Here is a 14228-nt window from a genome sequence, read left to right as displayed (position 1 = left end):
TTTTAACAGTTTAAGATCAGTACAATCTGTAGGACAACAATGACCTAAGCAAGTAATTCCTTCATTAATTCGTTTCATCTTCATTCATTCAACACACATGCTTAAGTGCCTACTAGGTGCCATAGGCACATACCAGGTAGATGCTGGCATACAAAGGTGCCTAAACATGGCCTTTGCCTTCAAGGAGCTTCCACTCTTGTGAAAGAAGACCCTTGTATAAGCTAATAAGACTAAAACAAGTGCTCTGAGAGAAATTCAAAAAGGAAAACATCTAAGATGCTTGTAATCCAGTTCTGGAGATAGAAACCAATGACATGTAATGTAAAATTTAGTTTTTATTTAATTTTGTTTTATTTTTGAGACAGAGTTTCACTTTTGTTGCCCAGGCTGGAGTGCAGTGGCATGATCTCGGCTCACTGCAACCTCCTCCTCCTGGGTTCAAGTGATTCTCCTGCCTCAGCCTCCTAAGAAGCTGGGATTACAGGCGTGTACCATTATGCCCAGCTAGTTTTTGTATTTTTAGTAGAAACGGAGTTTCACTAACTCACCAGGCTGGTCACAAACTCCTGACCTCAGATGATTCACCCGCCTCGGCCTCCCAAAGTGCTGGAATTACAGGCATGAGCCACCATGCCTGGCAAAATTTAGTTTTAAAACAAATATTTAAGGATTGATTGATCCAAGTGATTGATTTACCCAAACTCTCAGTGACCTTGGAGGCTAGTCACTTATTCCAACAAGAATGCAAGTCCAGAAATTATTTACAGAATGAGGGAGATTTTTTTTGTTTTTTGTTTTTTTTGCCTGATGGTAGTAGCCTGATTTTTGGCTAAAAGATAACATTGCTCAACTTGATCGCCTACCTTAATTATCAGCTTGAATGCCGTTTTGCTGTTTCAAATATCCCATCTATCCTGAAAAAGCAAAGTTATGCCCCCACTGAAGAAATTCAAAAGAATGCATGTCAGTTTTCAAAGGGAGTTTCTAAAGAATTTCAAAAATGCTTCAAGTGATAGCAACAGTAATATGGTTTGGCTATGTCCCTGCCAAAATCTCATCTTGAATTGTAGTTCCAGTAATCCCCACGTATCATGGGAGGGACCAGGTGGAGATGACTGAATCATGAGGGTGGTTCCCTCATCCTGTTCTCGTGATTGTGAGTCAGTTCTCACCAGATCTGATGGTTTTATAAGGGGCTTCCCCATTCACTGGGCACTCATCCTCTCTCCTGCTGCCCTGTGGAAGAGGTGCTTTTCTGCATGACTGTAAGTTTCCTGAGGCCTCCCCAGCCATTCGGAACTGAGTCAATTAAACCTCTTTTCTTTATAAATTACCCAGTCTCGGGTATTTCTTCATAGCAGTGTGAGAACAAACTAATATAAGCAGCATTCAAATAATTACTTTGAAAAAGAGAGCATTCATTTGGATGGATAAGTGCTGGTATAGCAGATTTAAAATGACTGTTCACTTTTGCTGTTTGCTACTTGCATAAACCTGAGAGAAGAACTAACAATGGAAGGCATTGATAATTACCCAATGGCCACCACAGCCTGTGTGTTTCTTAAGTGTTCGGAGAAGAGGCTGGGTGTGGTGACTCACACCTATAATCCCAACACTTTGGTAGGCTGAGGTGGGTGGATTGAGCCCAGAAGTTTGAGACCAGCCTGGGCAAAATGGTGAAACTCCATCTCTACAAAAAAAAAAAAAAAAAAAAAAATAGTTTAGAGAAGAATTAGGGAGAGAAGGGCTGGCTGAAGAGGGAGGTCACATGTAAAAGGGACTGACAAGGTTTTGATAGAATCAATAGTCTAAACTTGCTGTTATGGTTTTATTTAGATGAGATGTAAGTAAATTTGGTAAGCAGCAAGTTAGAAGCAGAGCTTAGAATTTACCCCATTAAATTAGACTACCCTAATAGAAAGTAACTATATAATTTTTTTCTGGAATTTCCAATAGGAGGACCGAAATCATGGACTACTTACCTACAACCCCTCTTAGTGGCAACTATGACCTAGATGACTCAACAAGCTCTGAGTCTGTGATGGCTAATTCTACGTGTCAACTTGACTGGGCCACAGTGCCCAGATCTTTGGTCAACAGTCATTCTGAATATTTCTGTGAGGGTGTTTTTGGATGGGATTTAGATCATGGACTTTGAATAAAGCAGATTGCCCTCTCTGATGTGGGTGGGCCTCATGTAATCAGTCGAAGGATGAACTGGAACAACACATTGGCTTCCCCCAGCAAGAGTGAATTCTGCCAACAGTCAGCCTTCAGACTCAAGCGGCAACATCAACTCTTCCCTGTGTCTCCAGCCTGCTGCCCTATCCCACAGATTTTGGACTTGTCACAATTGTGTGAGATAATTCCTTAAAAGAAATCTCTATTTTATTTTTTGAATAAGCATGCTCGAATCAAAGCACTGCATACTGCATAGTAATATAAAGTCTTTTGTCCAAGTAGAAGAGCGAAGGCAGAGAAGCTTGACTTCGTTTTCTTTGTATCCAAAGTAATTGGCAAGGTGGCAGATTGTCTGTGACCTCTTCTGGGCTTTTGGCAGTGGCCACCTGTCAATTCTTTTACCCGTTCTTCATTAGCTTGCTCTTTAAATTTTTGCCTTCAACTCTTTCCTCTCTCCCTCTCACTTGGGAGATGACCTTGCCTCTCGTATGACCTGGAGCAGTGCTTCTCAAACTGGAATGTTCTAGGAATCCTCCGGAGATCTTGATAGAGTGCAGATCCTGATTTAGCAGCTTTGGGCGGGGCCTGAACTTCTGCATTTCTAACAAGGTGCTATTGAGGTTACCGGAGCACAGCAAGGTTCTAGAGCTGTCCATCTCAAACTCTGTGAATCACCTGGGATCTTGTTAGAAATGCAGCAGCTTCCTGAATCTGAATCCATGTGCCCACACACGCCCAGGGGCAGATATGCACACTCAGATTGGGGAGCGGCTCTCCAGCACACCCATCTTCTCCAGGCCTAGGCCCCATCTGCTCTTTCCTGTAGCTTCAAGCTCTATCTTTCTGCTCCTGACCCCTGGCCTACGAATTTTGTTACTCCTCCTGTTTTAAGTAATAACTCTCTCTACCTGAGCCCCTCCTCCTCCCCAGCTAGAGGTTTTCTTCTCTGTTATAGTTCAAACTTGAGTGTTCTATATTTGCTGTCTCTTCACCCTTACCACCCATCTCAGTCTTTACTACTTCACATCATGTTCTCTTATGTGTGTGTGTGTGCATGCACACGCAGGTGTATGTGTGCATGCAGAAAGAAATTGTCACAAATTTTTTGTTTTTTGTTTTTGGAGATGGGGTTTTTCTCTTGTCACCCAGGCTGGAGTGCAGTGGCACCACTACAGCTCACTGCAGCCTCAAACTCATGGGCTTAATCGATCCTGCCACCTCAGCTTCCCAAGTAGCTGGGACTACACATATGCATCACCATGCCCGGCTAATTTTTTCATTTTTTGTAGAAATGGCGTCTCCCTATGTTGTCCAGGCTTGTCTCCAACTTCTAGGCTCAAAGGATCCTCTTGCCTTGGACTCCCAAAGTATTGGGATTACAAGCATGAGCCACCACGCCGGGCTGTAATCACTTCAACTGAAAACAACCAATTAACATTTAACCCATTCAATACAACTATTCTCAATTGTTTTGGATCAATTTGAAACTCTGCTAAAGACATATCAGTAACCTAAATTAGTAACCTAGATGCTTTAATTTCTGAATGATTAACTTACTCTGGCAGAATGATGTGGAATTTTGCCTCTCCTCCTTCTGGAATGAGAGGCCAGGATTTACTTAAACTTCCAACCTGGCCCCTTCACTGCATTGTTTAACCCAACATGCTCGGGTGAAGTCCAAGCTTCTCAGGATGGCCTCCAGGGCCTTCCACCCCAGCCGGCTCTCAGTTTCCCCTGACACACTTTACAATATGGCAGTATTAAACTACTAAAGGTCTTGGGACTACACACACTGTTCCATGCCTCTGGGCCCTTGTGCTACTTTGTGTCACCTGTCACCTCCCCCTGTTCACCTGGCTGACTCCACGCATCCTTGAGGACCCAGCTCAGGCACCTCATCTTCTAGGAAGTTGTTCACTATAATAATCAGGGTGTTGCCCCAATGCCATCATACAGCTCATATTCAGTGCACGGTCAAGGGAGGGAAGAAAGCAGGGGGGAAATACTCTACTTAATCATTTAGAAGGGTTGCCTCAGGCAACCAGAATTCAAAGGCAGGAATAGTGCTATACCGCTAGCCATAAAATTGACCCATGCAAAAATACACTTTGAAGTAGGAAGACTATAAAAGGAATGAAGATCAGAATAGCAACAAGAGCAATACCTTAGATTTGTGTGATTTTACAATTTATAAATTATTGTTGAAACTTGTCATGTTTACAGCACAGTGAGGTGGGTGCTGGTATTCTCATTTACAGATAAGGAGACCAGGGATCAGGGAAGGATTTGCTTACCCTAAGGGCCTGCAGTGACAGAGAGATCCTTTGGCTCTCTATTTGGTTCCTACTGCACCATTTCACAGCTTGCCTAAAATGAGACAAATTGTAAGATATTAATAAGAATTCACTTTCAAAATTCTATATACTTGCTGCTCTATTTTAAAAATATATTTCTCTTAAATTATGCTATGCTAATTAGCTCTACCATTTCCAGACAGTAATCTGTTATTGGGTGCTACTTTTTAAATTTAGATGCCACTACTAAATCCTAATTTAGACTCATTCCTTTTAATAACATCTATGCCTTCTAATGTGTTCCACCCTCCATTGCTTCAAAACATGAGAGTTTATAATGTGTTATATTCATTCCATTATATGGATAGAACTCTACCTTCAGAAAATTCTAGTTTAGCTCTTCATTTTAAAGACATTCCTTGCACATATATTTGGGATCCTTACCTTGATGCTTTTTCTGTCTCCTTTGATAAATTCCTCCTTTGTCACACTGCACTATTTCTCTGAGGTCTTATATTAGAATAACCCCTTAAGAATAGGAACTGTTGTAAATTGCTTTGTAAACAGGTTGCCAGCTGACTCCGATATGTATTTCCTGTCTTCTCTTTTCACCCAAGTGGGTAATAACTGTGTTGTAACCTGGAGGCAGTCAGTAGTTACTAAACACCTAGTATGTCAAATTACCAGGTAGTGTTATCCAGCAAAAGGGGCTCACTGCACTAGAAGCCAACACTATGACACCAAGTTGTTGAGAAAAGAAAAGCTTCACATTGCAAGTCAACTTCTGAGGAAACAGGAGTCCAGTTCAAATCTGTCTTCTTGGACTGGCTTTAAGGCAGTAATTTTATTACAAAAGGTTTAGGGTTGGATCCTGGGGTTAGCAGGTAATTGGTGGAAGCAAAGGGAACATCTGGGAAGTCTTTAGGCATGGATGGTTCTCTCTTCATGCTTCCTCATAGGTCCCATGTGCAAATTTGGAGGGAGTTAGTACGAAACATGCGGTAGAAATTCAGGCTGTGACATCAGCAAGCTTGCTGTGCGCAAACTCCATTTGGCCATATTGATTCCAGCTCATTTCAGTCAGTTTCGTTATAAGCAGAGGGAGTTTCAGCAAATTGTTTCTTTTCTTATCTGCCCCTGAAAACAAGAATTTCTCTTAGTTACTGGTGTCTTTGACTCTTTGAAACAGTTTCAGTAGTTTCCAAGACATGAAGATAAAAGACCCCCTTCATCAGTGAAAACTCTTACAAGGGGATGAAAGACACAGCTTCCTCTATGACAGTACAAGAACAATTCAATTGACACTCACAAACGCTGTGGTTGGTGCCAGGAACGTGGCCCGGTGAGGAGGACAGTGTCACATCCTCCCTGCCCACTCCTGTTTCCACGCGTGCATTTCCCCTTCTGCCCCTTCTCCTAAGCCAGGATAACCCTTCTGACCACGTGGAACTATCACAGAAACTGCTTCCATTTATACCAGACGACTTGGGATTCAGTCTTCTTGCTTGGTTCTTATTGACTGCAAAGATGCATGACAACTTTGCACACATTTGCTTAAGCCGAAAGCTAATGGATGAAAGTTTGTAGTTGAAAATCTACTTTCTCTTCAATCTCTTCCCTTTTTGCTTCTCTTAGGAAACATACAAGACAGTGGTCCGGAAAGCTCACTGCAAGAACTGTACAAATAATGTAAAAGTAAGGCATCCATAGGATCAAAGCCACATTTCTTTGCTCTCTGCACCCCATTCCCGCGCCGGCCAGGTTAAGCCTCCTGCGTGGCCAGCACCCGTTGGCAGGGGCAGAACTCCCTGGAACCCGACCCTTGTCTCCATGGCGACACGTCACAAAGCAGCCCGCGGCTCCCGCAGCGCTGAGATAGCTGGAGCCGGGGCCCCGCGGCCGCCTCCTGGGGCAGAATGGAACAGCCTGGGCCCAGGGCTCCGGATCCCTCTCTCTGCCGCCACAATCTCCAGCCAAGTAAGACAGCAGACTCTGCCGGTCTGCGGGGCGGGGCTGGGGTCTTTCCCGGGGAAAGGGTCCTGTTGAGAAAAAGGGGCCTTAGGTCTTTAAGGGTGTGGCATCGCTCTTAGGAGTACGCTCAAATGAGGAAGAGAAGGGGAGTCGGAGAGAATGACAGGGCATTCATGACGCTGCCCGTTTTCAGTCCTTCGCATACCCTTTGCCAAGTCCCCGCTCCCTAAAACGCGCAGGGTTAAGTTTTAAACACTCAAGGAAATGCCTGGCTAAGAGAGGACAGGAAAAAAGGAAGAACCGGTGATTTTCCAAGGAAAACAGGGCCAAAGGCAAAGAAGAAAGAGAAGTCCCGGAAGCCCTGAAGAGAACAGGTCCTGCATGAGTCCCGATCCCCACACAGGGTCTAGGAAACAGCAAGGAAAGTTGGGGAGGGGTTGGCTGCTGAATGCAGTCCCAGCGGTGTCTGCAGAGGCAGGGGCCCTCCCTGCGCTGTCGCACAGGCTGGGAGCCATGGCCTTCAGCTGCCACCTCTAACCTGAATTGATTTTTCTTCCACAGAGATTTTGTATTCACAGAGGTAGTGCTTTTCATCCTAATTCTGCCCACAGACGCAGCAGGTTCACCAGTTCAGCCTTCTGGGTCTGTGGAGGGAGAGCCACTCTAGCTGTGACGCTGGTGGCATGATTACCATGTAGTCAGCTCTATCATGGTCTCTTGTGGCAATAATTGCCCATTGCTGCTGTATAGCTGGGTAATTGTGATTCCACAGTGGCTATGGAGGAGTGAAGGATTGTTCAAGTACAAATTCCCTAGAACTGTGCTCGCAAAAGAATGAATGAAATGAATATTTTCATTCCAATTCATTCCCTTGTAAATTAAGAATGGAAAATGAAAATACTTAATTAGTGCAGAAAATACCTAATACACTCAGTTTCTATATGATGGGAAGGCAAACAGGAGAGACAGAGGAGGGAGGATCCTCCTAGCATCCCGACAGCACCCCCTTGGACGCTTCTCTTCCCTTTCTAACCACCCTGTTTTCCCACTGTCTCCCCATTTCATCCCCTTCTCATCTGGGAACTGTTGGAGCCCCAAGATTGATCCTTCGAGGCTTAACTTCTCTTTGTGACCATATCCTGCCACAGGGCTTCAGGTGCTGCATAAAGGTGCCAACAACTCTCTAACCTTTATCTCTGACTTGGACTTTCCTCCTAATTTTTCAGACCAGAATATCTGTCTACCAGACAGTTCCATGTGGGTGTCACAGCAGGGCCTCCAACTTGACATGTGCAAAATCACACTCCTTGTCCTCCTCAAACCTTCCAGACTTTGAGAGTTCAGTTAAGACGGTCCTAGCTGCTCAATTTAGAAGGGAAGGCTGCTTCCTTGAGACTGCAGTTTGATCACCAGGTCTCTTTGATTCTGCCTCCAAAGCTCTTTTTCCCCTAGGTGAATTCACCCCTTTACCTCCAGGCTTGGGCCTCTAATGGCTACTCTGTGCCACTTCATCCCCCACTGCTGGGAGAGTCACCTTCCAAAAGGTAGGCTTGATGTGTCACCACTGCCCAGCTTTGGTCCAAAATAGGATGAGGTTGATGGTGACTGATGACTAACTGCTACTGAATAATTACTACAGATGGGGCTCTCAGGTGCTGTATTAGCTTCCTGTGGCTGCTATATGTTCCCACAGACTGGTGGATTCAAACAACAAAAATTTATTTGCTCACAGCTCTGAAGGTCGGGAGCCTGAAATCAAGGTCTGAACAAGTCTGCACTCCCTCTACAGGCCCTAGGGGAGAAGTGGTCCTTGCCTCTTCCAGCTTCAGGTAGCCATCGGCACTGCTAGTGATGGCAGCGGCTGCTGCCATCACGCTGGCTGCAGCAGGGAAGCACAGCTGGGGCTGCAACACTCCATGGGGCCGGTGGGAGCTGCCCCTTCTGAGTTGGGATGGGAGCTCCCTGTGCCGCTACAGCTGCCTAAACCACAGCTGTAGACCCAGGCCTCCTGCTCTATGGAGCAGGCAGGAGCCCTGTCATCCTGGGTGAGGCTACAGCCACCCAAACTGCGGCTGTGGGTCTGAACCTCCCTGTGCCTCTGAGCCTCCCTGTGGAACCCACAGCTGCAGACCTGGGCCTTTCACTCCATGAAGCAGGCAGGAGCCAGGGACAAGCAGAGCTTTGCCTCTTCCAAGTTGGTGGGGCAGGAGCTCCCTGGTGCAGCTGCGGCTGCCCTCCCAGGCACGGGACCTGGGCATCTCTGCAGCCTGCACCCTTGGACCCCCCAGCAAGGACACCCTTCACCCATCCATCCCTGCAGGCTCAAGGGTATCTGCTCCCATTGCCAGGCAATACCCCACCCCCATCCCTGCAGGCTCAAGGGTATCTTCTCCCACTGCCTGGCCTCTCTCCGCTGGCTCTGATTTCACAGTGGGGTTGGGGCCAAGCCCCAGGGCTGTGAATGGCAGCAGAAGGCAGACAGAGTCCTGGGTGGAAGGGGCTGGGGTCCCCAGTAAGGCCCCAACCTCTGACCAGGGAGGGCCTGAAGTCTGGGGACCAGGCTGCCAGTCAGGAACCTGAGTGGGGACTCATGCTGCCTCCTGCAGCCTGCCCATGGCCACCCATGGACCAATCAGCATGCACTTCCTTCCCTCTGAAGTCCATAAAAATCCTGGGCTCAGCCAGAGCAGGGAAGAGGACAGCCAGAGAACGAAGAGGGCAGGGAGAGACAAGGGAACCCTTAGCTGTAGAGGAGTATGCTCTCTGCTGATAGCTGGAGATGATGGGGCAACTAGCTGCAGAAAGGAAGGAGTACCCTCTCGACTGCCGACAGAGAGGAGCTACGCTCTCTGCTGAGAGCTTCAGAGAGCTGCAGAGATCTCCGAATGACTTGCCTATGGAGAGGAGCTACGCTCTCCAGGGCCTCCTCTCTACTGACAGCTGAACACTTGACCGGATGACCTGCCTACAGAGAGAAGCTACCCACTCCTCCGAGCTGTTCTAACACTAAAACTCTTCTTCACTCTTCACTTGTCTGTGTACCTCAATGTGGGACAAAAACTCTGGCAAAGGCACTGTAGCCACAGAGTTTTCCAGCCAGAAAAATCAACACCCCAGAGATCCTGTAATGTTAGCTTGTGGCCTCATCACTCCAGGTCTCTGTCTCTGTCTTATAAGCACACTTGTAATTGCATTTAGGGTACACGAGGATAATCCAGGATGATTTCCTAATCTCGAGATCTTTCATTGCATGTGCAAAGACCCCTTTTCCCAATAAGGTCAGATTCACAGGTTTTGGGGATTAGGACATGGACATATCTTTTTTGTAGTGTCACCATGTGGCACACTACAAGCAACTTATATTTATCAATACCTTGAATCCTCAAAACAAAGTGAGGGAATAAAAATATATGTGAAAATATTTTGTAAAGTATAATAGAATATACATGTTACTATTTTATAATATTTTTAAAGCTTTATATTTTCCTAATGGTGAACACATCCAGTGGGTGGTCAAGGTTAGCAGAATGAGGCTTTAGGATGCTTTGCTGACCTGTCATTAGCCATCTTTCCCTTTGCTCCATTCACATGGAGCTATTTGTTGTGCCTTATCTCAGACTCTCATATCTCCTGCTACTTCCTCTGTAAATTGCTTTACTTCATGTCCTGTGTTTCTCTTTCAAACATCTACTAAATTAAATCGCAGCTCAGATGCCACCTATGCTATGATGACCCCTGGGCCTGCCCTTGCTGCCCCATCTTCTCATCCAAGCAAAAAGAATTGTACCCTCTTCATGTTCCCTATGACATATAGGACATCAGCACCACATTAAACTTGTGCTCATAGGATACATAGCTCATCTCTTGGCCTGTGAGTTCTCCAAGGCCAGGTCAAGACTCTGTGTCCCAGTGCTCCACAGGGCTTGGTCCATGGGAGGGCTTGGGGACTTGTTTGCAGGAGGAACAGAAAATGAGAGAAGAAAGAATTAGGAAGACATAATCACAGGAAAGATGGATATGAGCTACAGAAAAGGACATTGAAACACTGAGAAGAAAGTAGTGACATGCAGAGAACATACTAGAAACAGATTTTCAGAATATTATGATTACAGATTTCTCAATGAACATTTCTGTTAATGAAGAAAATTAATTCCAATAGCATACTGTACTTTCAGAAGCTTTGTCAATAGAGGTAAAAAGCATGGAAATACAGCCCTTACAAAAAGGGTTGCAGTAAGGGAAATCATTAACATGAAATTAAAGGAAGATGTACCAAAGATCAAGTGTGCATCCAAGCAGGTTAGGATTAGGGAGTGGAGGGAGTGCCTGATCTGTACAAAGGTAACAATGGAAGAGGGAGGCTCGCATGGCCTCGGTTCCTGGAAGCAGTAAGGCATGCTGCTCTTGTCCGTCAGACTCCTGATCCGGGCACCTGGCAATTGGTGACTCCAGCTGCCAAACTATCTTCAGAAGGGATGGGACCCTAGACAGGAACACAGAGAGGCGTGTTGTGCTTGCCCACATGATTGATTGGGAGGTGCTGCCTGGAGTGCTGTTCTGCCAGGCTTTTTGAGGCATATCTGAGCCTAATAGAAATGTGATCTGGACTGTTAGAGTTGTTTGCCTTAGAAAAAAGAGGGAAAAGTTATATGTGGCTTTTGTGCAGAATATCCTTGCTGATCCTTCCAAAAGTCCAATGCAGAAGTTCAAATCAGGTAAGAGAAGGCTTCTTTTATGAGTGGCATGCCTCACAATTTCTTCCCTTTTACTTGTTCACACTTGTAATTCTTTTAACAAAGAACATTGAATTCTGCTATTGGGATAAATGCTTTCAAGCATAAAGTGATGCCCACTAAAGAAGGAATATTGGAGAATGACATCATTTCTTGTAGAGCAGGATTAGAGTACAGACGCTAGGAGTGCATAGAAGCACAGTTAGAGTGGGGAATACAAGGGGCTAAGGCTTCAGTTATCTGACTAAGGGGCTTTTAAGTGGAGGTAGAACTTCAGCCAGGGTTAAGGGCACAGGTGATAGTTTCAGATGATCAGATCCTGATTGGAAATGAGAATCTGTTAAATTATAAACAAGATTTGATTGGGATAGATGAGGAGATGAACATTAAGAGGTTCACAGATAATAGGAGCCATAAATATTTGGCCAGAGCTCCCTTTGCTAAGCAGTAGCATATAGCTTTTAAAAATATTGGGAAATTGAAGAAAAATACTCAATAGCAATTGTAATAGGACACATGAAGGGGAACAAATACAGGCAATGAGGTGGCTACAGTATTCTAGGGATGAAGTGATAGATCCTAGAGAACATTGTGTATTCAAAAAGTAGAGATGTTCAACCCAGGTTCTCATGACATATAAAAAGCAGCAGGTAATTACCCAGATATGAAGAGTGAGAGAATGACTGAATTTTAAATTTAAAATGTATATTCCTGAGAAATTTGGTGGTACCTTGTTGACAGTGGGAGTTTGGGGCAAATGAATAGTGTTGTTGCTGGTATCTACCTGTCTTAGTCCATTTTCTGTTGCTATAACAGAATACTACATACTGGGTAATTTATAAGTAAAAGAATACTACTTTAGCTAATGATCCTAGAGGATGAAAAGTCCAAGAGCGTGGCACTGGGATTGGGTGAGGGCCTATTAGCTGCATTGTAACATGGTGGAGGGCATTGCATGGTGACAGGGCGAGAATGTGCTAGCCCAGGTCTCTCATCCTCTTTTTATAAAGCCACCAGTCCCATCATGGGGACCCCTCTCTGATTACCTTATCTAATCTTAATTACCTCTCAAAGGCCCCACCTCCAAATGCTATCAACATATACACTTGGAGATTAAGTTCCCAATACACAACATTTGGGGGACACATTCAAACAACAGCACTACCAATGGTAAATTCTCAGCTGGCATCCTCCTGGAACCATCAGCAGTATTTAACTCCCTTCTCTGTGACACTTTCTTTGACTTTCAGGATGCCACTGCCTCCTGGTTTCTTCACCTCACTAACAGTTCTTTTCAGCCCCTTTACTGGCTCCTCCTTCTCTCTCCAAATTCTTGACATTGGAGTGTTCCAGATCTCAGCCTTGGAACTTCTGCTCCAAGTCTACTCCCTCCTTCATTGATCTCCCCATTCTCATAGCTTTAAATAGCATCTACACCACAGAATTTTGCACAACCATTACAAGACATGAATTAGAACTACACCAGATGACTTGGAGGAGTTTTCTATCAGACACTGTTAGTGACAGATATAAGAAAAAGACACTTTGTGTCATATGAGCCCACTTTTGTGGAACAAAATGTTGTTAACTGAAACCCGACATGTCTATGTATAAATCAGCATGTGATTACCTCCACATGTATGCAAAGAAACAGGCACAATTGTTAACATGTGCTGCCTGGGAGGAGGGATAGGAAGGAGAGTGGGAATGGCAGGGAAAGGAAGAAGTAAGGAGGTGTCCATTATAAAACTTGATGTGTCTGATATGATCCCGTGTGTGTAAAGTCATTCTGGGTGTCTATAGGTACATCTAATATGATGCATGTAAAGTTGGTGACTAAAACGTAATAGTAGGTCTCTTAAGATGATAGAATTCCAGATGAATTACTTTCCTCTTTATACTTTTATGTCTGTCTTTAATTCTTTAAAATAGCATGCATGAATGCTCAGGAGAAACAGTAGAACTATCTTTTATTTTGGGGTGAAACACAGATAAGTCGAGCTTTCCCTCCTTCCTATTAGAGGTTGTGTTTTGGCCTTTATTCCTTAGACTCTAAAGATAAATTATCCAAAATGTTTTCTTCTCTTGCAAAATTATCTTAATTGTTAAAACAACATTTCATCAAAATATTCTGGTTTGCCATATTTAAAACTGCTTTATTGTACTTTTAGCAGGTGACCCCAACTGGGATTCCTATGCTACCACTATGAGGACTGCATTCACGCCTAAAACAGGAGCAGTGCCTGCCTTAATTCGGTAGATCATTATTTGAGCTGGATTGATATACATGTTTTAATTTGTTGACTTGTCTTTTATGACTCAGAATCCAAACACACAGACAGGAATTAGAGAAGCCTCGTAGAAATGCTTTTGGGTATGGGCTACTGTGTGCATACCTCTACTCCAAGCATCAGTGATACCCCTTCCCCTCAAACAGTATCCAAACCTCCTATAGGGAAACCGAGAAAATGGCTACCAATTTTTCATAAAGTTCCTGTGTATTGTGGTTTACAGCAGACCCAATATATAGGTTAATAAGGTTGTGCTACCTAAACATTCATGTGACTTGAATCCATTCCCTAATATATAGTAGGCAGGCAATGACAATTGAGTGAATAGATGAATGGATGAATAAATACTTGTTATCACAGCATCACCAAGACTAGTCTTGGAAGCTGGAAGAAGGCCACTGTCCCCCTATTCTTATCTCCACTCCTCCAGATACTGCAATATTGGCTTCAGCTTCTCCTCCATTTCAACCTAGTTGAGAGTAGTGGGAGTGTATAAACATCAGCTGCCTTTTTTTCAATTTTTTTAATTTTTGAGATGGAGTCTCGCTCTGTTGCTCAGGCTGGAGTGCAGTGGCTCGATCTCGGCTCACTGCAAGCTCCGCCAGCTGGGTTCACGCCATTCTCCTGCCTCAGCCTCCCAAGTAGCTGGGATTACAGGCATCCACCACCACGCCGGGCTAATTTTTTGTATATTTAGTAGAGATGGGGTTTCACCGTGTTAACCAGGATGGTCTCGATCTCCTGACCTCGTGATCCAC

At 44.6% G+C, this 14228-nt stretch overlaps 1 protein-coding gene and 1 long non-coding RNA gene across 5 annotated transcripts in view; one reads left to right on the top strand and one right to left on the bottom strand.

Annotated features, from left to right (window-relative positions):
• Window positions 1-4346: 4346 nt before the first annotated feature.
• On the bottom strand, window positions 4347-6285 carry LOC100596097. Its single transcript, XR_001114615.2, has 3 exons — window positions 5953-6285; window positions 4920-5612; window positions 4347-4548 (listed from the first exon to the last, which is right to left on the bottom strand). It is a non-coding gene; the product is annotated as an uncharacterized LOC100596097 (long non-coding RNA).
• Window positions 6286-6332: 47 nt separating this feature from the next.
• TEX26 (testis expressed 26) overlaps window positions 6333-14228 on the top strand; it is a 42983-nt gene continuing 35087 nt past the window's right edge. For 2 of the 4 annotated variants that reach the window (XM_030818409.1, XM_003270244.3), the window contains exons 1-2: window positions 6333-6452; window positions 13351-13435. Coding sequence is in view for 1 of the 4 variants with exons in the window: in XM_003270244.3 (XP_003270292.1) it covers window positions 6392-6452; window positions 13351-13435 (146 nt within the window). In the remaining 3 variants the exon portion in view is untranslated. The remainder of the gene's footprint in view (window positions 6453-13350; window positions 13436-14228) is intronic. The other 2 variants (XM_030818408.1, XM_030818410.1) reach the window with 2 other exon arrangements.

This window comes from Nomascus leucogenys, chromosome 9 (genome assembly GCF_006542625.1).
Source record: "Nomascus leucogenys isolate Asia chromosome 9, Asia_NLE_v1, whole genome shotgun sequence".
In the NCBI taxonomy this organism is placed as follows: domain Eukaryota; kingdom Metazoa; phylum Chordata; class Mammalia; order Primates; family Hylobatidae; genus Nomascus; species Nomascus leucogenys.
Note: the sequence above shows the minus strand (reverse complement) of the source record. Positions and strands in the feature narration are given on the sequence as shown.